The following is a 24056-nucleotide window of genomic DNA, read 5'->3' on the forward strand; positions in this document are numbered from 1 at the left end:
TGGAACGTATTTTAAGCATTATGGCCATTCTCACACCTAAAACATGGAAATAGAGTTTCAAACATCAAAGAAAGGTCCCATTAACTCATAGGACGAGCCTGCTATAGATTCTAGATATTATTTTGTGGATTGAAGGAGGTAATACAAGTACTAAACTAGTCCTCCGAGGGTCTTACAGTAGAGACGGATACCCTTACAAAATAACAGTCTTTAATCTTGCTCCCGTCTGTTTATATATCCGTCTGTGTGACTGTGTTGCTATAGGCCTAACTGCTAGATTTTAGTTTTGAAACTGAAACAAATATACCTATTTATTTATTTTTGCATCTGATCCTTTATAAATGTCTTGCATTAGCTACTTCCATCAGTAAAGAAATACATTCTGCTGCTGTGGATAATCTACAGGCGACTGCCAGAGGAATCCTCGCCCTAGCCCCCCTAACCTACTAACCATAACCCCCTAACCCACTAACCATAACCTACTAACCATAACCCTAACCCACTACCAATAACCCACTAACCATAACCCACTTACCATAACCTACTAACCATAACCCACTACCTGTAATCCAAACCATTACCCACTAACCATAACCCACTAACCCTAACCTACTAACCCTCTAACCCCCTATGCTAATGCTACATAATGATGATTATAACTCATTAACTGGTGATTAATCCTAAATGAACAGACCTTTTGGTAAAGTGTTAACAATAAACTGAGGAGAAACAAGAGGGATGTTTTTAAAACCTGGATAATGAAGTATCAAGGGCCCGGACCAGCAGGGGGTCAAGCGGCCCCCGTCACAGCATTGCACTCTCTGAGCGTGAGGAGCGAGGGAGACAGGCTCCGCCCACAGTGACCACGGTGATGGAGGCGTCATCTGTCACTTCCCCCGGGATCTCTGGTGCGTTCTGAAGCAGCTCCAAACATCTTCCTCCGCTGTCCTTCCAAGGAGACTTGACCGCTTTAGGGTCCCGGCTGCCTCACAACCACTCTCTCCCGCTCTCTCTCTCTCTCTCTCTCTCTCTCTCTCTCTCTCTCTCTCTCTCCCGCTCTCTCTCTCTCTCTCTCTCTCTCTCTCTCTCTCTCTCTCTCTCTCTCTCTCTCTCTCAGATGTTCTCCAGAACATCAGTAGGAACGAAGCCTCTCTTCTTTCCACTCGCCACCTTGATGAAGCCGCTCTGCTCCACCTCACTGCTCACGCAGATCTAGAGGGAGCAGAAGAGAGACGATGTGAGGGCAGCCCTGACGTCTTCCTCCTCATCCACATGTTGGAAACACGCGTGGTAGGTCTCTCTGTCTCTCTTTCTGTTTCTAGAAGCAGCCAGGCTCTGCAGGGAGGGGCTGGAAGGAACTGCTCACTGGCTGACTGAATGAACACTTTTCAACCTTTTTGTAAGTATCTGACCAAAACCTCAAACCACACCAAGTATCAAACCAAAATATATATATATATATATAGCCAAAATAGCTAAACATATATATATATATATATATATATATATATATAATATATTTTATATTTTATATATATATATATTTAGGTAAGACCCACAAAGGAAAAGTCCTACCTGTCCCTCCTTGAGAGTGATCTGTCCCTGCTCCTTGCAGCCGATGAAGGTCCTGCTGCACCTGAACACGCTGTCCCCGGCCTCCACCTGCTGGGCGTAGGCAGCCGGGAAGAAGCCCACCCGGTTCTCAATCACGCCCTGAACAAAGAAACGTCACGTCATTAATAATGCAGACCATGAGCGCCTCTATTTTTACATGCTGTGATCTAGATAGCAACGTGACGCTCTGTAGCGACAGAGCGCTCTGAACGATGCTTCAGCCTCAGCACTCGATCGGCTTGAAGCACACTGTGGGGCCACCAACACAACAGTAAAACGTCTTCATGGTCTCTCCTCCGATTGGCCCTTTTGTAGCCTCATTTATCTGTTCAGTCCCCCTGTCCCCCACTGCCTCGGCACCTCCTCTATCCTCTCCTGTCCCCCACTGCCTCAGCACCTCCTCTCTCCTCTCCTGTCCCCCACTGCCTCAGCACCTCCTCTCTCCTCTCCTGTCCCCCACTGCCTCAGCACCTCCTCTCTCCTCTCCTGTCCCCCACTGCCTCAGCACCTCCTCTCTCCTCTCCTGCCCCCCACTGCCGCAGCACCTCCTCTCTCCTCTCCTGTCCCCCACTGCCTCAGCACCTCCTCTCTCCTCTCCTGACCCCCACTGCCTCAGCACCTCCTCTCTCCTCTGTGAGGAGCAGTCCTGCTCACAGGGCGTTGTACCAGGCAGAGGGAGAGGCTCAAGCATCCTGAGTGAAGCGTGATGAAGCGTGTTCAGTTGAGTAATGAGCTACATGCCTTCCACCAGTCGTCGTTGGAGTCATCAGCCAGTAGGATCCGGTCTCCTGGTCTGTGAAGCACGAAAAACAATAATTTTCTTTTATCTAAGAAGTGGTGATGGGGACATTCTTCTTTATTTATAGGCAAGGCGTCCTGTTAGTTTGGTTTTATACGTTCAGTGGAGCGTCTCTCTCCTGGACATCAGCACCCTGGGATCCAACCAGAATGTCATGATTATAAGCCTCTGCTCAAAGCCACAGCCTCTTCCATGAATCAGAGGCCACCTCTGAGCTGAGACACCTCAGGTCTCGTAAACGGTTTAACATTTCCCCCTACTACTGAACAACAAGAGAGAGGTCCTCCGGGAGCTATTGGGCTTGAGGTTACACATGGTTTCTATCTGGCCAATCGCGGCCTCCTGAGAGCAGAAGGTAGTGAGTAGGACGTCCGCTAAATGGAGTTTGTTTCAAGGAGCTGATAACTATGACGGCATCTCCACACAGGAAGGGAAATATGTTGTGGGCTCAGAGAACTGAAGACATCTAAGCAGATTGACACATTTGGCTCCAACACACGAGACATCGTGGTTGGAGGTCAACTGAATGAAGGTAGTTTGAAGGGTTATCTATACTATATCGGGATAAATGATGCTATGACGAGATATTTATAACCTGTCAGGTACTGGTAATCAGGACAGGAATTATATTTATAAACCCACCCTACAAAAAGGAAGTTAATTAGATTATTAGGTGAATCTATTCATGGCCACATTGTCCTCACTGGTTCACTGAGTAGAGTTGTGATTTCCCCCAGGATGAACTTCTGTCTTCTTAGACAGACATGGAAAGATTATTTTTTTAATATCTTTTAGCAATTGCATCAGCTGTTAAAAGACTTACTTAACATGATTGCTGCTTTAGTGCTATCATGGTGACAGATCTGTTTGAGATCATTTACTGTCAGGTCAATAGAAGACATCTCATCGGCTGCACCCCACTTAGCTTCACTTCTATTAAAGCTTCACCGAACTAACAGATTTAGAGACTTGATTGCACGTGTGTGTGTGTGTGTGTGTGTGTGTGACCTCATCTCCAGGTCGTGGAGGTCCAGAGGGGTGAAGCTGAACAGCGCCACATAAGTGTTGAGCTGGAGAACGTCCTTCTGCAGCCCCAGTCTCTCCTGCTCCTAGAGGACGCAGACACACGCACACACACGTGCACACACAGACACACATACACACACAGAAACTTTTATGAGTATGATCTTTCCACTTACCGAAATTTGCATTAATTGGTACTTTTTGCTTTTCTTTTTGTTTTGGAGTTTCTTACCAGATCCTGGAACTTCCCTTCTGGCTCGTATCCCTCTGAGCCGTTCTCCTGGACTCTGTAGACTGAGGTGCAGAAAACACAAAAGAACGCCTGAAACAGACCCAGTTCAACACACCTGGGAGCGGTTCGGTTTAGCCACAGGACATGTGATGGGTATTAAAACACTGTGGTGATAAAGACTTGAGCTCCTCTCCTTGAGGGACGGCAGTCAGCAGTAGTCTTGGAACTAAACTACTGAAGAAACTCAACACTGAGCCTAAACCCACCCTCATTGCTGGGCCTAAACCCACCCTCATTGCTGGGCCTAGACCCACCCTCATTGCTGGGCCTAAACCTAAACCCACCCTCATCGCTGAGCCTAAACCCACCCTCATTGCTGGGCCTAGACCCAGACCCACCCTCATCGCTGAGCCTAGACCTAAACCCACCCTCATCGCTGGGCCTAGACCCACCCTCATCGCTGAGCCTAGACCTAAACCCACCCTCATCGCTGGGCCTAGACCCACCCTCATCGCTGAGCCTAGACCTAGACCCACCCTCATCGCTGGGCCTAGACCCACCCTTAACACTGGGCCTAGACCCACCCTCATCACTGAGCCTAGACCCACCCTCATCGCTGGGCCTAGACCCACCCTTAACACTGGGCCTAGACCCACCCTCATCACTGAGCCTAGACCCACCCTCATCGCTGGGCTCCCTGGGCGGGTCGTGGCTGCTGTGGCCCGCTGTCTCCTCAGGAAACACATCAAACTGGTCCAAGTCACTGGTCTGAAACACAACACGTACACACAAACACGTAAAAATGGGGCTCCAACACGTTTCACACGCAAAGACAAATAAACAAACATAGAATTTATGCCGAAATACTGAGTAAAGAAAACAAAGGAAATAAAGGAAATAAATAAAATCAACGTTTGACATTTGTGTCACTATGTTTAGCGAGCAACAGAAATACTGTTACCAAGACATTTGCTAACTATTATCATAAACCAAGCCCTGTGGAGATGCCAGCATCTCCCCCAGCCTATTTCAATAATATCACATTTAAAACCACTGTTTCATTGGTTGACCAGAATCTGACCGAGGTTCTGAGAGGCGAGTCGGAGCCGCTCGGCCTCTTGGCCTTCTGGGCCAGAGACGTGGCCATCCTGAGGGCCTCGTACACTGGGTCCACCTTGTTACCGCATGCTGAGGAGAACCATGACACAGAGACTTAGGGACTGTATCAGACAGAGACTTAGGGACCGCATCACACCAGAGACTAATGGACCATCTATCACACCAGAGACTTAGGGACCATGTATCACACCAGAGACTTAGGGACCGTATCACACCAGAGACTTAGGGAGCAGGTATCCTAGCATGAGATGAATGGTACTCTTGATCAAACAACTTTTAGTGTTCAACTGTACAATGTGTCCAATTCTGTAGATATTACATTTTACAACTTTGAACCATAGGGTTGAAAGGATGGAGAGATGTTTTACCGATAGGCATGACTTCTTTGATGCATCCAAACTGTTCCTGGATCAGCAACGGGGAGCTGTAGTAGCGGCGGAAGCCTTTGGGCTGACAAGGGGAGAGAAGAGACGAGTCAGTGGAACAGTACTGAAAGTTATCATACTGAAGGTCACAGCACTGAAGGTCCCAGCACTGAAGGTCCCAGCACTGAACTATTACAGCACTGAAGCTCCCAGCACTGAAGGTCCCAGCACTGAACTGTTACAGCATTGAAGGTCACAGCCCCAAAGGTCTGCTCTTCCCAATGTGCACAGCTCAATCACTGGTTCTGTTTGGAAAACCACTGCACTTTGATATAATTTTTATTTGTTATTCATGATGCATGCAGATTAAAAAGTGACAACCAAAACAAATTTAATTTTGAGTGAAATTTGGCCAAGTTTTAATCTTAATGCATATGACTCATACTCTGGTCTGCTCTGCATTTGTAATCCAGAACCACGCATCAGATTGCTCACTAAAGAATTTCAGAAGCGACCCAAATATTTATCCAAATATTTAGAGAGTTTATCCAGACACACAATTTAAAACAGATGAAATGACTGTGTGAATTATTATTATTATCTTGTGATTGGAGGATTATGCCTATTGCTCCCACAGAGCATTGCATTGTAGCAACATGCTACACGTTAGCACATGCTCTATGCTTATTTACATAAATGAAACGTCTATATTTTAATGCATTTCGCATGTGGTACACATTAAATCCTATTGGAAAAATCTGAGTGCAATGAGAATAAACAGAATTTTGCCCATTTTCCAAACTCAAAAGATCAAATAAGGAGTTGATACCACATTCATTGTTTATCAATGAATGGTGTTCTGGTAGTCAGCATATGCTGTTGGAACTTCTTGCTGTTTCAGCCTTCAGTACATGAGACATTGTAACTATTTTTAGAGACAAGCTTCTAATCTCTTTCAAATGAAAAGTAGAATCCTTTCACATTGTCAGTGCACTTTCTCACTTCAAGTTTTAGTACATTAAAGCCCAATACGTTTTGTCATCCGAAATGATCTGAGATGTTTCTATTGTTCTGTGTCAGCAGACATTGTGGGACCGGTAGTTTAACTCCAGTGGATCGGGCAGTTTGGTCATAGAACCAGGATGCAGTCAGGGGCGATAGACTGAGCTTATCATCCCTGGGTTCAGTCTAACACCAGTTTAGGAAGGAAGAGGTACAGTGAAGATCATGCTTAGCTAATCATTCCTGAGTATGGTTAAGGAGGAGGAGGAGGAGGAGGTAAACTAAAGATCAGGCTTAGCTAATCATTCCTGAGTATGATTAAGGAGGAGGAGGAGGTAAACTAAAGATCAAGCATAGCTAATCCTTCCTGAGTATGGTTCTGTCTACACCAGGTTAAACTTAAGGCTTGTTGCAGGTCGCCTGGATGATGAAAACATGGAAAATACAATTTGAGGGTGCTTCATGTTGTCACGTTGTATTGAGAATGCAGAAAAGCAAGGGGAGGGATTATTATTCATGTCTTTGTAAATTGTTGTTGAGGCAGTGTGTCCTTGTTCTGCCCTCCTGTCTAGTGAGGGGTTGTTGTGTATTGAGGTTCAACTCGACCCCAGGGGCCACTGAACGTCCTTGTCTTACTTTCTAGGTCCCGGCGCAGCGGAGAAACACATCCTTCTAGGGGTCAGCCTCCTCCAGTTCTTCAGTGAGATGAGGTGTTCTCCTGTAAATCATCCACCTCTTCCATATCGAGCTCCTTCATAACGTCTTTCTGAACATGCGGTCGGTCGCCGATACAAGCTACTGCCTCACTGAGAGTCAGGAACTACTAAGCAGCCAACACTAGGGAAGTCGACGGTAGATATTTCACAGATGATCATATTATGGTGATTTATGAAATCCAAATACACAGATGATAAACTGAAAGTTGTTTTGGCCAAGAGAAACAAGCTTGAGAAGTAGTGTGCGAGTTGAAACCCTAATTTAGAGTTGTATCCTCTGGGGAGGCATCCTGTTTTATGCATGACCTTTCACCTTATTTTCCACTGAGCTGATCCTATCTCTCCGAGCAGGGAGTCTTCAAGCTCGGTAGAACTGAGTTATGAGTCAGGGTAGAGCAGGCAAGAGTTACCATGAAACACAGAGTGGGACGTCCTGGCAGGCTCACTGTGTTTAATGTCAGCAGGGAACATTCAAATCACTCTTTTCATGGAGGAAAACATGAAGTAGAATTCTATCAGATTGTATCAGTGTACGACTCTCTGTCTCGACTAAGAGTCCAGCCTTCTCCATGTTAGGCTGATGTTGACTCTCTCCCAGTCATTACAAAAGATAAGCGATGGAAACGCCTGGCATCCACAACGTATCCAAAGGAACCAAAACCTTGGCAGTGCGATTCAAAGGAGGATTAAAGTCTTTTAATCCACACACACGCACGCGCGTGTGTGTGTTTGCATGCGTTTGTGTGTTTGCTATTTGCTCGCATATGTGTGCGATTGCAGATGTGCTTTTTGACTTAAAGTCCCGTTTTGGTCGCATATAAAGAAAAAACCTAGACTGGTGCCGGCCAGTTCTCTGGTCTGTAATGGGAGATGGCAAAATGACGAGTGTTTTTTGGCACATCCATTCATGACCACTTCCTCCCTGGAAAAACAGCCAGCATCCAGCCTGCACAGTCTAACCCACTCATCACCAGCCACCTCACTGCTACGCCCACAAACTGTGTGTGTGTGTCTGTGGTGTGTGTGTGTGAACGAGAGATGGAAAAAGAGAGAGGGAGAGAGAGAGGGAGAAGGAGAGCAATAGAAAAAGCGGGGCGTTGTGTTATGCCAAGTCTTAATCACATCAGTAACCAATCTCAATAATCATCCCGTTATAATGATGACAGACCATAATTCAGTACTTAAAGCACAGATTGATCATAGCTGATGAGCAGCACAATATTTCAGTTGAGGTTTTTCTTTATCTTCAACCAGGATCACATTGTTGACTGAGATATTACACATCCCACAGAGATCCTCCAGAGACATCTCCTTCTGTTGAATAAGATGAATCATCTACAAATGGTCTACAATAGTCTAATCTACAACACAGTGGATGACTCTGTGTCGAACATGTGTGGCCCTTTATCTGCCCTTTAGCAGTCTTCTAGCTAAAAGCCTTCTAGTCCATTATGTCTTCTAGCTAAAACCCTTCTAGTCCTTTATGTCTTATAGCTAAAAGCCTTCTAGTCCTTTATGTCTTATAACTAAAAGCCTTCTAGTCCTTTATATCCTTTATGATCTATGAATGATCTATGGATGATCTATGGATGATCTATGGTCTCTGTCAGTCTACCCTGCTGGCCATGAGGCCGTGCTTCATGCTGGTTCATGGAGGCCCTTGGATAGAACACAGCAGTCCTGCTCAGCACTGGCAGTTTACCAACGATGATGACCAACACGTGACAATGTGTTAGCTATGATTAAGCGGTTTATATTCAGTCACTAACAAACAGAACCACAAATAGGCAAACTATTTTCAGAGGTAGGATTAATAAATAGCAGCAATTAAGCGTAATGCCTGAAACGGCACCATCCCACGCATCTTCTGTGGTTCTACCGCAGTATACAATCACCATCTGTCCCCCGTGTGTGTTAACCCCCTGTGTGTGTGTGTGTGTGTGGGGCGGCCTGGGGGCGTCCCCAGGCAGTGTGGGGTGGGGGTGGGGGGGTCTTACCAGCTTGCCCTGGCAGCGCTGTCGCCCTACACCGTGCTCACACTTGTGGTGCAGGCTCATCTTGCAGGCCTTACAGCGCAGGCCATGCTTGGCCGTGTTCCCCGCCAGGAATACCACATGCTTGGCCGTCGTTCCTAATGGAGACACACACACACACACACAGACACACACACACATAGACATGTAAGGTTTGTGCACAGCGAGAAATACAGTACAAACACGCCCACAGACTCATGTAAAGAAAAACTAAATAAATATTATGGTCCCGTTGAGGGGTGTTGATGATGGACTGTAGAGGAATGCCGAAGTGAGTCACAACGCGTACCCAGTCTGTTTTAAACTGTGGACACAGAGATAGTAAGGAACGGTTTGAAAACAAAGAAGGCCTGAATTTACATTTAGCAGACGCTTTTATCCAAAGCGACTTATAACTATTTATACACACACCGACGGCGGAGTCAACCACACAAGGAGACAGCCAGCTCGTCGGGAGCAGTAAGGGTAAGGCGTCTGGCTCAGGGACAACTCGACACTCAGCAGGATCCGGGGATCGAACTAGCGACCTTCTGGTTACAAGTAACCCCGCTGAGCTAAGCCGACCATCCATAGATAACATCTGGTCTCCACAGCTCACAGGAGGAATGTCAAATCTATACTAAAGCAGAACTGCTGGTATTCGACCCTAGCAAACCATTGATTGTTCAAATCCATTATTCACACATTATTCGTGTGTGTGTGCGTGCGTGTGTGTGGATGGCAAATGTGTTATGAGATTTAGATTGCCTTAGCGGAGGAAGTTGACATGATGTACTGATATAAATAAATAATTTATATAAAATAATAAATATACAGTAGATGGATAGCGAGACAGACAGGCAGACTTGGTGACATAGATCACGATAGCGAGAGACCTCTGTGTTGTGATTGGTTGCTGTCTGGCAGCTCCCAGCCCCCAGTGACTCATTGATGAACTAATGAGCCTGTTCTCTCGCTGTGACTCTCTCTCGTGTGGAGAATGAATTGATCCACTGGTCTGGAGGGTAGGACTGGTCTGTAGAACTGGTCTGTAGTGGTAGCACTGGTCTGTAGGACTGGTCTGGAGGGTAGGACTGGTCTTTAGAACTGGTCTGTAGTGGTAGCACTGGTCTGTAGGACAGGTCTGGACATAGGACTGGTCTGGTCTGAAGGGTAGGACTGGTCTGCAGTGGTAGGACTGGTCTGTAGAACTGGTCTGTATTGATAGGACTGGCCTGTAGGACTGGTCTGTACAGGTCTGGAGGGTAGGACTGGTCTGTAGGACTGGTCTGTACTGGCTCATGGGAAGAGCACGAGAGCAAACACCAAGCACTGTGGTTAACCCTAACCCTACAGCTCTGTGTTCTACAGAGAGGTACACACAGGGTTAACCCTAACCCTACAGCTCTGTGTTCTACAGAGAGGTACACACCAAGCCCTTGGGGTTAACCCTAACCCTACAGCTCTGTGTTCTACAGAGAGGTACACACAGGGTTAACCCTAACCCTACAGCTCTGTGTTCTACAGAGAGGTAAACACAGGGTTAACCCTAACCCTACAGTTCTGTGTTCTACAGAGAGGTACACACAGGGTTAACCCTAACCCTACAGCTCTGTGTTCTACAGAGAGGTAAACACCAAGCCCTTGGGGTTAACCCTAACCCTACAGCTCTGTGTTCTACAGAGAGGTACACACCAAGCACTGCCCTCCACACACACAAACACATACAACTGTTTGATTTTCTTTGTTCCTATGGCAAGACAGGTGTTTGTCAGAGCTACAAACTGAATGATAGGTGGCCCAAGTGAGATCTGGTATTGCTGGGCCCCGCTGGTGCAGAAGAGGCTCTTGGTGTATAGATGGTGTTACTGGGCTGGAATCATGACCTGCTGACCGCCACCATACCTATTGCAACAACCGCACCGATCACAACTGATCTGGGAATAGATCCTTGAACTTAATCAAAGTATTCCTGGACAGAATGAAGCTGGAGATTCAGTAGAACTTGTGAGACCACATTTCAGTGAATTCTTTCTATTTCTGTGTATTTGATGATTTGTTGAAGTGCTTATTTTTTTCACTGCATGCCATCCTTAGTAGGAGGAGCAATAGCAACAGCAGCTGTAGAGTACAAAGACTATCAACTATCAAAACTAAAACTAAACGGGGGTATAATTTAGCTCTGTGAAATACGTTACTATAAAAGGTTGAAAGTCATTAAAGTCATTTAGTTAAACCCATGACCCAATGAAGTTACAAAAAATCGAATTACATTCATAACGGGTTATTTAAAGAGCATCATAGTTATGATCAACACAGGATGAAATGTGCAGATTTCTTAGGAAAGTCTTTAGCTACGGTTAGAATGTAAATGTTTGCGCAGACGTTATATCCAAATCTAGGATAAACACATGCAGAGGGTTAGCTGGCTTCATGGTTTTGTGATGCAATCCTTCTGAGAATTGTGAGAAAAAAAACACTGATTTGAACAAGGGCAGCGGTTTGTCCTTTAGTTAAAGAACTTCCCTCATGAAACCGCATACAGTGAATTCATCCCCAGAAAGGATTAGCGTCATTTAACTGTGATGCAACTCAATTAGGTTCAACCTGCGTCTCTGGAAACTGACTCACTCACTTCCCAGCACCAACCTGGAAAACACATTTCACAAGTTGTTTTCCAGCAGAAAGCCAGGAATCAAACCTTGTGAATCACAGAGCACTCAACGAGTGGAGGGTTGAAACCTCTACCTCTATGGCATGCATTTAGTAAGGATACTTAATACTTTATGCATTTAATAAGGACACTTAATACTTAATACTTCATGCATTTAGTAAGAATACTTAATGCATGAATTTATCATTAAGAAAAGTAATGTTCTGGTTGATCATTATGGATGACACTTACAGTTTCAGCATGAATAAACAAGCATTTGTGGCAGTTATAAGATTAGTATATTTATATATGTATATTAGCTGAATACTCCAAATGCTCTTAGGCGACCTTTTCCCCTTCAGGGAAACTGATCAACTGTTCAACTGATCATCGGATTTCTCATGATGTGTCAAAACAAAGTTTTGATTAGCCTAGATTAGGGTATATTTACATTTATTTAAAATTTGACATGAATTAAAACTCTCTTTGATGTACAAGCCCTACAGCTACGTTAGTGTACTGGTCTGTTCTGTATGTCTACTGGGAGCACTGGTTTCTGTCTGACCCAGCAGCCTCACCTAGGAGAACAGAGGACAGAGTGGGGGTCCTCACCTAGGAGAACAGAGGACAGAGTGGGGGTCCTCACCTACGATCATGTGGTTGCAGACGTCACAGAAGGTAGGCTTCTTGAAGATGTGCTCCATGAAGCAGTGGCCGGCGGCGTCCAGGGTGTACGGGCTGCGTGCCGACGGGGAGCGGGACGACGGAGGGGGGGCGGAGGGGATGGCGGGCGGGACGGGGGGGATGTGGTGGTGGGTGTTGTGGGGCGGGGCCAGGCTGTTGAGGTGGCTCGTGCTGCTGCTGACCTCCGACAGCAGCTCCGACTTGTTGTCTCCGCTGCTCCTGAAGAAGTTGTCGGCGCTCTTGCTACGGACACTCTTGGTCTTGAAGGACAGAGAGCGCTTCAGCCTCTGTAGCTAGGAGAGGGGGGGTGGGGAGAGAGGAGAAGAGTGGAAGAAGGGTGAAGAAGGTTTATGAAGGAGACGTGGAGCTGATGAGAGCCATGCAGATTCAAAAGAGGGGCAGTGACGGGGAAATGCTTTGGATGTTTTTGGCGTGCTATGAAGATTAAGTCCAAATCAGTGATTTGGACTTAATAATTTGAAATCTCCGCTCAAAATCCTATGCAGAATATTCTTTAATGATCATCTCATGTTTTTCATCTCTGCTGCACAGAAGTGGATTGCTTACAGCGTGTCCTCATTCAGCAGGGGCCACATGGGGGGAAGCTGATGTGTTTTCAGAGCGCAGGACGATGGATCGCATCAGGATAATCACTAAGCTGCCAGGAGGTCATGTTGTCCAGCGTTCCTCTCTATCTCATCATGACCTTCTTTATCGTCATGTGGGACTGACCTCTCCTCATCTAACAGTCCAGCGTTCCTCTCTTCCTCATATTGTAGTCCAACGTTCCTCTCTATCTAATTTTGTAGTCCAGCCTCCTCTCTATCTCATGTTGAAATCCAGCGCTCCTCTCTATCTCATTTTGTAGTCTATCGTTCTTCTCTACCTCATCATGACCCTTCAGCGGTCATTGTAGTCCAGCGTTCCTCTCTATCTCATGTTGTTGTCCAGTGCTCCTCTCTACCTCATCATGACCCTTCAGAGGTCATTGTTTTCCAGCGTTCCTCTCTCTCATCATCACCCTCCTCTATCATCATGAGGGACTGACCCCTCCTCCTTTAACAGTTTAACGGTAATAGGCCATCATGCACTATGCATGCAAGTCATTCAGTAGTGCTTGTGAGAACTTATTCCTTCCAGTAAAAAGAGTCTGATTTGGTGTAACCAACATATACTCTTTCATCAGCAGTTCTAGTGTATACTTAGAATACGTTTTTACTATAGTTAGTTATGATTATGATTCAGATTGGTTAGTTGGTAGGTTGGACATGAGCATGCAAATTTGTCATGGAGTAAAACAGTGTTTTAGTAGCGGCTATATGGAGTAAAACATTGTGTTTGTTGTGTGTTTGTGATGACGACAACTGATTGATTGGTCCATCCCGCCAATCGATTTAGACCATTAGTTTCCCCCTAACACCCACGTCAACGCTCTGTTTTAATGACCCGTCACAGCACAGTAAACAACAAGGATAAAACAGCATCATACAATACAATTGTATTATTGGGTATTTATTCCAAAAAAGGATTGTATTGTACATTTAGACAAATGCTGGTGGTGAATCACTCACTTTAATTGGGTTTCTCTTGTGTTAATTTCAGTTGATGACTCATTTTAGTATTTGATGGCATTAAAGTTGTCATTTCAAACCACTTTAAACTTTGTACACATGCATAAAAACAGCTTATGGCTCAGATACACAGCAGGCAACAAGAGGAACCAGCCTCAGATGGGGGCACTTCTCACCTTCCGTTTCTGCTGATCCGGCTTCATAGAGTTCTTTAAGGGACAAACACAGCATGATGGCAGAGGGCCAGGATGTAGAACATAAAGTACACTTAACATAAAGTACACTTCACATAAAGTACCCTGCCTTTAAACACTGGCCCGTAACGCATTACATCATGTACAGCAGGCTGGTTACAACACCTGACACCTAAAACACATAATCGCTCTCTCTCTCTCTTGTTCTCTAGCTTCACCATGGCTGGTTCACCTGGTGTTCAGCCAGGAGACCATTAGGACTTAAGGACCAGAGATACGCCTTAGTAGGACTGATGGTCATGAACCACCCAGAGATATGTCTTAGTAGGACTGATGGCCAGGAACCACCCAGAGATATGTCTTAGTAGGACTGATGGCCAGGAACCACCCAGAGATATGTCTTAGTAGGCCTGATGGCCTGGAAACACCCAGAAATACGTCTTAGTAGGACTGATGAAGTCCTGGCACACACAGAAACAACTGGTATGGACAACCAGAGGAACAAAAGGTTCACCATGTTAGGGTCAGAGTCTTACTGTTCCTCGTTATAACAAAAGGTTCACCATGTCAGGGTCAAAGTCTTACTGTTCCTCTTAAGAACGAAAGGTTCACCGTGTCAGGGTCAGAGTCTTACTGTTTCATAAGCTTCATATCGTTCGTATCGCCTACTTTAATGGTTCACATTAGTGGTGATGGACTCAACTATAGCTTGAGGCCAGGAACTTGTATATCCTTCTCTGTGTGCCACACAAACAGGGAGAGTAGCAGCATCACATTTCTCTTAAATAATATGAATAAATAATAAACTCATTCCAGAAACTAAACTAAAAGTATTTCAGGCCTGGGTCTTCTCTCCTAGCTTGAGGCTCCACCTCTCTATAGAGAGATGGAGAGAGACCTCTCTATAGATAGAGGTGGAGGTGTCCTGGACTGATTCTCAGACTGTAACCTTGGTTACCGCTCTATAGAGAGGGATGGAGGTGTCTTGATTCTCCTAGCTTGAGGCTCCACCTCTCTATAGATAGAGGTGGAGGTGTGACATGGACGGATGCTCAGACGGTTACCTTGGTTTCCTGGCTCTGAGAGACCGCCGGTGAGACGGGGGTCTCCTCTCCCTTCTCCACCCCCCCGCTGGGCTCCTCCATGCTCTCCGGAGGGATCATCTGAGAGAACCCAGAGCTGAGGTTCTCCCGCTCGGTGAAGCACACAGAGCTGAGTTTCTCCCGCTCGGTTGTTCCTCAGAAGGAGCTAGAGAACACAGAGCTGAGGTTCTCCTTCTTCCTCAGGAGGAGCTAGAGCACACAGAGCTGAGGTTCTCCCGCTCGGTTCTCAGCATGCAGGCTCGTCAATGAACCGATCCGAAAGCTTCAAGTTCAGTGTTCAGCTGGTTTTAATGATAACCTAAATCCATTTGAAGTCCTCCACAATCTAGAACAAAAAAAAGACGACAGTCGAAAAGTTTCGAGGAGTCAAAATAAAATAAATACAGACTTTCTTTTAGTGAGTTTCGTTTTTCTCGCGCCTCAGCGGAACTCCGTCTCGCTCTCACCAGAACTCCGTTTCGCTCTTAGCAGAACTCCGTCTCGCTCTCACCAGAACTTCGTTTTGATTTCATCAGAACTCCGTCGCGTTCTCAGAAAAACTCTCCGCTCAACGCCCCAACTGCTCGTCTCGTGCGCTCCTGCTCGTCTCGTGCTCTCCTGCTCCGTCCGCTCGCGCTGAGGTCCAGAGACTTCGGCTGACGTCTCGTCTCGCGCTCTGCTATGCGGAGGGGACTGGGGGTTCACGAGGGCGGGAGCTGGGATGGGGTGGTCCCTCCGCTGTGTGTGGGAGATGGGGTATGTTGCTGTCACAGTACTGGGAGGGGGGTATTTTGCTGTCACAGTACTGGGAGTGGTGGGAGGGTGGGTATATGTTGCTGTCACAGTACTGGGAGTGGTGGGAAGTGGGATAGTCACAGTACTGGAAGTGGTGGGAGGTGGGATATGTTGTGACAGTACTGGGAGTGGTGGGAGGTGGGGTATGTTGTTGTCACATACTGGGAAGGGTTTTTGATTTGTTATATTATATGATCGATATAGATAATGGCAAACAGATGCCATTCTGACATTCTGTCAGTTGGATGTTGATGACAGACATGTCAGTAGGGTGATGATGACAGACAGACATGTCAGTAGGCAGTTGATGACAGACAGACATGTCAGTAGGCTGATGATGACAGACAGACATGTCAATAGGCTGATGACAGACAGACATGTCAGTAGGCTGATGATGACAGACAGACATGTCAGTAGGCGGTTGATGACAGACATGTCAGTAGGCGGTTGATAACTGTGAGGGGGTGTTGTTGGTGTAGGTACTGATGTCCACTGTTACCCAGTGTCTTATGATCTATTCCAGCCCAGAGAACCACTGCTGCCGTTGCCAGCTCCATGTTTGGGAACGTTTTGTGATTTAACTGTTTGTGTTGAGGGGTTCCGGAAGTCACATGACGTGGCACGGCGACGCCCACTCGTCATTAGCAGCTCGCTAACTAAGCTCTGTAAGAAAGAATGCTGATGGCCCTCATGTCTGCTGACTTCACATGGACATGATCTCATCTATGATTCAGTGATTGATTGATTGATCTCATCCAGGATTCAAATATTGAGTGATCTCATCTAGGATTCAGTTATTGATTGATTTCATCTAGGATGCAGTTATTGATCTGGGTTTTTCTGGTTGTTTTTATTTTTCCCTTTGATGGAGTTGTTAGTTGCAGTATCTCTCTAGTAGTATCAGGAAACCAAAAACAGATCATTCTAAAAAAGGAGATTTCGCTATATACTCCAAACCCACTTTCTCGGTCACAACATGCAGACTGCATGTTGTGTCTCTCTCCTTTGGGTTCTCCGCTGCTGGAAGAGGACGTGGGTTAGGGGTAGTAGCCTAAGTTATTCTTAGACCTTGTCTCCTACTCAACATGCTGTTCACGTCGGGAAAGGAACCACAGGATTCTCGCTGTTTTCCTGCATACTTGGAACACCTTGATCTTCATGTCTGTTGAAGGCTTTGAGCAGACCAGGGAAACACCTTCATACTGTATCTCACCCAATACTTAACAATAATAATACGACTGAAGAAGAATATCTAAGATGCTCAAATACCCTTACATGCAGGTCAAAGTACAAATAAGAAATGCATTTTCTTAAAAAAAAAGAAAAAAGTAATTAAAAAAAAAAATTAAGCATCACAGTTAGAAACAGTGTGTCAAAGTCAAAGTGTCAAATATAAAGTCAGTTAAAACAAATTTAAAAATTCATAAAGCAAAACAGAAAACCAGAATACCGGTTTTCTCTGTTCGATAAACCAGCAGAAATACACCTAAATCTTGCATTCTAAGGCATTTGTGTTTCCAGACCAACACACTTAACGTCTTAGAGACTGTGTGAGATAGAATGTCTTCATTCTGCTGCCTAACTGGACATTTGATTTGGCAGCGCTGGCTGGCAGAAGATACATGGCTACAGAACTAGCCATCTCTGATCTACAACGTGGAGGTCGAGAGTATGAAATTATTTTGGTGCCCACAAATAATTATAATGATCAAATAATGATTTAATATATTGAATTAATGATTTCCTCAATGTCACAAATTATTGTGTGCTTTAGTATACAACTGGCCCAGCACATTCATTAATAAAGCTTCTAAAAGCTTAACGTTTCACATGTTTAACAACTCAACCTATTCAGAGGTTAGTTGGTCTGGAAAACCTTCATGTACTGTATGTCGTTGCATTGGGGGGGGGGGGGGTGGTAACTGCGCTGGGTAAGTGTAATTCAAAATTAAGAAATAACAACGGTGGGCCTGTTCATAATTCATTTATATATTTTTATAGGGCCTTCAGAGGAATGTTGGGTGGTTTCAGAGGAACATTGGGTGGTGTCAGAGGAACGTTGGGTCGTTCTGCCGCTTTATCAGGTTCCGCAAGTCGTTTTGATGGCTCAACACATTATGAATTATACTCACACACATATATGAAAGAGAGGTAGCCGCACACTCCGAGTTACAATTATCAAAGTTATTTTTTAATTAATAGATCATGGTGATAACGTTATAACGTCACATACAACAATTTTTGGTGTGCATTACACTTTTCCTCCATTATATTCACACACAAACACACACACACACACACACACACACACAGCAGCAGCATGTGCCACTCTAATGGGCAAATTAAATCCCAGAGAACCAGAGCTAATTAAGCTAACTGATAATGTGGGACAACGAATGGTCTCTGTAGGGGTCTCTGTGTGTGTGTGTGTGTGTGTGTGTGTGTGTGTGTGTGTGTGTGTGTGTGTGTGTGTGTGTGTGTGTGTGTGTGTGTGTGTGTTTGAGCATTCCCACCAATACTTTGGTTTGTTTGGGGCAGTTTGAACATACATTTAAACTTTTGGGGGAAGCTGAGCTTTCCTACCGGCCCTGGGGCCCAACATGAGCCTGTACCCCTCAGCGTACCTCCAGGCTGCTCCTGCTCTTCAGACAAGGCCCTGGGGCCCAACATGAGCCTGTACCCCTCAGCGTACCTCCAGGCTGCCCCGCCCCTCAGACCATCAGACACGGCCCTGAGCCCCAACATGAGCCTGTACCCCTCATTGTACCTCCAGGCTGCTCATGCTCCCCTGCTGGTCGTTACGGGGAACAGCAGGGACTAAGGAGCATTAGGGGCTATAAACAGCCTGACAGCAGCCAGTGGCTGGCCTCCCGCTCTGCTCTCAAAGGCCACCTCCTCTCGCAGGGGAACAGTTAGAGCAGGTGTTCAAGTCTATCAACCATGCACAGGAAACATTGGATTAACATTTAGAAAAACATACATGAAAATGATCCATTATCCACCTGCCAACCCATCTCCCATCTATCACCCCTTCATCCATCATGTGTTTTTGGTGTGTGCAGGACTTGTGGTGTGTGCAGGACTTGGTGTTCTTATCAAACTCATTTGTTTGTGGAGACTGAACATCTTCAGAAAGAAACAACTCAAATGCTTGTTTTGTCTCTTCAGAATATAACTTTAGCATACGATTTCCCTCTTCTTGTCATCTGTTTGAGCGGGTGTTTTAATTAGGTTATGAGCAAAGCGTGATCACAGGAGGAGGGGAAGGACTGAAAATATGCAGTATTATTTGAATGTCTGAATTGTAACATAATTTTGGAAGCATGTTAACTCTGCTTTTCTTTCAGTAGCCCAGAATCTTGTACATTTGGGCCAAACGTAATGTAGGCGTGTAAACTGAGGGCTAAACGTGACCACCTGGTTGCTCTCCGTATTGAAGTGGTGATGCTGAGCTGGACATCAGGGAACAAATGAAGGAGAGAGAGGAGTTGATGGTTAGGGTGAGGGTCCACTCTGTTACAGCTGACCGCAGGGGTCAGTAGAAGGCCTCACTACGTCAAAAGGGTTCTTGTTGAAAGATCAACTTTGTTTTGCCGACTTAAAACAGAGTGCTGTATGTTGTGTTCTTCATTTCCTGGAATCTTAAAGTAATTTCAGACATTGGCAACCAATCGACGCCGTTGATAGTTAGAATGTCGACCAAAAAAGACTTTGACGATATATGTCCTCATGCAAGATTTATTGGAAGCACTGATAAGCCTCGTCTATGACCACTGCATTTAAACATCTAGATGCTACAAGACCACAAATTGAATCTTAAAACATGTTCCATTTTGATAAATTGAATACTAATACCATTCCATGCCAAAGCCGTGACAAGATGGATCCTAATTTCTCAATCTCATCGCATATATTAGTTGAATGACGAGTTGAAGTGGATCTGAGCAGATAGGGCCTCCACGTGTTGATGCCACTTACTGATCCGACGCCACGTTTTAAAGGAACAGGCAACACTGGGAGCCTTAAAATAGAAACAATTGAATGGATTGAAGAGCAGGCCCTCTGCTGAGCTCCTCTCCTCGCGTGAGTCATAAGTGCTGGTAGTGTGCACCAGATGACGTGGGTGGAGGTGTGGGTGGAGACGGAGGTGTTCTGGGTGAAGCAGCTGAGACTGAGTGCTGATGGTGTTCCCCCCCTTGTCGTCCACTTAGATTCAGCAGTGGTTATTCTTGGTTGTTGCTATGATAAAAATGCACCTGTGGAGCTCTGTTTAACCCCTTCCTCACTAGGCCTGTTTCTCTGTTTTCTTCTTCTTCTAATAACGTACCCAAAGTAAATATAGTATATCTTCTGCTTATATCCAACTGCGTTCGTATATCCAACTGCTTGGGCTGTAATATGTAATCTGAGTACCAGCTGTGAGATAACACCTGGAGACGGAAGTGAAACAACGTGGACACGACCTGGTCAGAGGGAATAAAGCTTGAATAAAGCATAAGTGGAAGATTTTATTTTCGCCTGAAATCAATTTCACCTGAAAACGTTTTAGAGTAAACACCAGATGGTCAATCATCAGTTGCTAGCCCTATAATGCTATACTGATACTCATACTATACTATACTCATACTAATACTACAGGGCCACAGCATCTGATGAGTAGGGTTGGACTAAAAGAGTCTGATCTTTCTAGGGGTGGGTCAAATTATGTTTAAATGCCTTAAAATGTCTACGCGGATAGGGGTTTTAATACTAAATATAATGCTAATAGTGTTTGAAATACTAATACAGCGATTTATACTACTACTAGGCCTATTTCAGTAATACTACTACTAAAACGAATGTTTTCTATCTTATTTCTATCTTAAATACAGCTTGTATTGATCAAATGTATTAAATGTATTGATTAAAATGTAGGCCTACATATGCGCATCGAAAGCATCGGTTAGGGATGGGATAGGCCACTAGACTTAACCTGCCAGCGGCCTGCTCATTAATAACTCATCCTCTTCCACTCCCTGCATTGGAGCTCATAGCGGCTAGAACAGAAAGCTAACCGTCCGAACCTCCGCTTCCCTCAGCTGCTAGAACACAAAGCTAACTGTGCTGAACTCCAGAGGGTTCAAAGTATATACATACAGTTAAGTAGTGTGCGAAATACGGGGGGGTCCGGGGCTGGGCCCCCCCGATTAACCCATGAGACGCCTGAAAGCCACAAAGGCAAAATTTGAAGGGGGTCAACATTTTTTATTGTCACTAATGGTCATTTAAATGTGTTTAAGCTCACCATGTCCAGTATTCAGAATTTTAAACATTTATTCACAAATATGTTCTATTTTTTGCCAAGCGGAGCCAGCCAGTCCTGTGCGCGTATGCAAATTAGCCATGTGCGCCAAACAGAAGAAGGGCCCTATCTTGCGCCCGGTGCAATTGACTTTCTACACCGACGCATTTGTCGTTGCTAGTTTGCACCCGGCGCAAAGCTGATTTTCCCCCGCAGCAACCAGGCACCACTACGCTTGCGCCTGGAGAGGAGTGTCGGCGAAAAGCAGGGGCGTGTTCCGGCGCAAATGATACTTGGTGCTATTTTAGTGATCTAAAAAATGCGCCAATGCAATTGCGCCACTGACCGAAAAATACCTGGTCTATAGCGGATAGCGCAGTTGTTGTTGCTATTTTGACGTGCCATGGCAGGTCGGAACTACAACACACACGTAGGCTTATCACACAGCACAAACATGCAAACTATTACCCTGATTTAAATATTGTGGCGACCGTGGGCGTGGTCGCCGTGTTCCAGGTACCGCAAGGCATGCTGGGACAATGGTTTTAGGACATTTTAGCTTTTAGTCCGACACCATGAGTGTGAGTGTGGTTCGTGTTGGCCAGTTGTGCCGTGTTTTGTGTTCCTGTGTGTGTAATAAAGACAACTCTCGTTGCCGAGCGGTGTATGGGGCGCGGGAGTTGATTCACTGCTTGACCTGGGCTCCCGTCCTGTCCCGTCCTGTCCCGTCCTGTCCCGTCCTGTCCTGTCCCGTCCGTCCGTCCGTCCGTCCGTCCGTCCTTCCTTCCCGTCCTTCCCGTGCTGCTCGCCACAATATTATGATGTCAGAGATTATTCATACGTGTGAAACTGCATAGAAATAGCGTGTGGATTGTGGAAACATTATTTTAGGGCTGCATTAATGAACATGAATGAAGTATAATAGGCTATGCCATGCGTTAAAATAACAATAAAGCAAAGTATATTACAGGCTTCCAAAACAAAATCTAGTTTTAGGGTAAATGATTAAATGATTTGGGAAAGAACAGCTGAAACAGCGGTTGTTCTTGACCCAGACATCGTGTACAAGCCCATTACTTTTAGGATTGATGAGTATTTGATCGTAAGAAAACATCGTTTTACCGCAAGTGAGTGTTTAAAAGAATGAATGAATGCGGGTGATGCTTGGTGCGCGTATGTGTGCGCGCCCATCTGTCTAAACACACGCAAATTAAACACGTAAGGCATAATGTAGTCCACGGCGTCAAGTCAAAATGCGCTGGCTCTTAAAGGGGATGGGAGATGCCACTCTCATTGGTTTATTGCATGTTACGCCCAAAACACACCTACGGGTTTCAGCCCAACCCATTTTAGATTTGCGCCGGGCGCAAAGCTCATTTATCTCGCCGTCATAATAGCAACAGCGCCATAGAACCGCCCACAAAGTACTTTGACTTTGCGCATTGACGTCTGCTAAGTATGCTATTGGCCTACTGCATGAGAAAATTTTTGATCGATATTGCAACAATCGGGAGATGGGGACCCCCCCGAATATTGAAGGGTATTTCGCACACTGGTTAAGTATATATCTATATATCTATATCATTGTGAAACATTTGAAGAGCGGTCAGATTCTGCAAGGATCACAATGGAAACCTCTGCTAAATTGATTGCACTTCTCTCAACCGAGATAGACACCTTGTGACACTGGGGACACAGTTAGGGTTAGAGTTAATCCTAGTAAACCTGTGTCTCCACAGGTTTACTCATTACGTCAGATGACACCTTGTGACAGGGTTAGGGATAACCCTAGTCACCCTGTTTCTCCACAGGTTTACTCATTAAGAGCTGAACCTCAAGGGGGACGTGAATGACCACAGGTCATGGCCTGCGGACGACTCTAGGCCTTGTGGCTCAGGCAGGAATCTGTCTGCAACTGAGCCTGGGGGTGTAAAGCTGTCCAGATCTACTACTGAAAAATATCTCACTTTTACCAGCAACAGAATAGTTCATTCAAAATCACATAAAGTAAGGATCCAGTTCTACTTTCCTGGAGCAGACTAGAGTCTGCTCCAGGACTCTAGAGTAGAATAAAATAGAATCTACAAGAAGCATATATGTCTGGATGTCTTCATTCATGGTTTTCAACCCTGAGCCCTATTAATTGAACTCTCTATCTCTCTCCATCTAAAATAGACTGCAGGACCACAGGACGGGGTTAGGGACTAAGTGGGCCAAGGACTTTGGGATTGAAAATAGACTCACTAAGACCCACATCGTCCTGGGTGTTCCCAAAACATGGAACTGAAAGAATGTGGGTTAGCAAGCTCACTATATACACTGGCTCTATATACACAGACCCTGGACCAGTGGGTTAACAAGCATCACTTTATATACACTATATACAGTGTCTTTATACAGACCCTGGACCAGTAGTCCATTTGAATATTACATAAGACAAGTACTGGCCTTCTGAAAAATGTTCTTGTACCCTATATGCACTTGGTTACTTGATTGGGGCTCCTTTTGCATCAATGAATGTGGAGTGGCATGGAATTGATCAGCCTTTGGCCCTGCTGAGGTGTTATGCAAGCCCAGGTTGCTTCGATAGCGGCCTTCAGCTTGTCTGCATTGTTGGGTCTCTTGCCTCTCATCTTCCTCTTGACAACACCCCATACATTTTCTATGGAGTTCAGATCAGACAAGTTTGCTGGCCAATCAAGCACAGTAATCAGTAAAATAAAAAAAAAGTTTAAAAAGTAATGGTCCTTGTAATTGGTAGTAATTGGTAATTGTTACTTGGCCGGGTGGGCAGGTGCCCAAGTCCTGCTGGAAAATGAAATCAGCATCTCCAGAAGGCTTGTCAGCAGAAGGAAGCATGAAGTGCTCTAAAACATCCTGGTAGACGGCTGTGTTGACTTTGGACTTTATAAAA

General features: G+C 45.4%; 1 protein-coding gene across 3 annotated transcripts; it reads right to left on the reverse strand.

Annotated features, from left to right (window-relative positions):
- Nucleotides 1–554: 554 nt before the first annotated feature.
- On the reverse strand, nucleotides 555–15673 carry stac (SH3 and cysteine rich domain). Of its 3 annotated transcripts, XM_084482198.1 has the most exons (13): nucleotides 15534–15673; nucleotides 15049–15412; nucleotides 13967–13999; nucleotides 12182–12512; nucleotides 8868–9001; nucleotides 5156–5237; nucleotides 4750–4856; nucleotides 4349–4436; nucleotides 3669–3730; nucleotides 3422–3522; nucleotides 2356–2407; nucleotides 1576–1713; nucleotides 555–1212 (listed from the first exon to the last, which is right to left on the reverse strand). In XM_084482198.1, exons 2-13 carry the CDS (start codon nucleotides 15145–15147, stop codon nucleotides 1114–1116), a joined length of 1326 nt encoding a protein of 441 aa, XP_084338324.1. In that variant the 5' UTR covers nucleotides 15148–15412; nucleotides 15534–15673; the 3' UTR covers nucleotides 555–1113. The 3 variants fall into 3 exon arrangements, with proteins under 3 accessions (XP_084338324.1, XP_084338323.1, XP_084338325.1); XM_084482197.1 differs by having other exon boundaries at nucleotides 15049–15673; XM_084482199.1 differs by lacking the exon at nucleotides 13967–13999 and having other exon boundaries at nucleotides 15049–15673.
- Between the last annotated feature and the right edge of the window lie 8383 nt (nucleotides 15674–24056).

Source organism: Micromesistius poutassou, assembly GCF_964030765.1.
Source record: "Micromesistius poutassou genome assembly, chromosome: 17".
NCBI classification, from domain to species: Eukaryota; Metazoa; Chordata; class Actinopteri; order Gadiformes; family Gadidae; genus Micromesistius; species Micromesistius poutassou.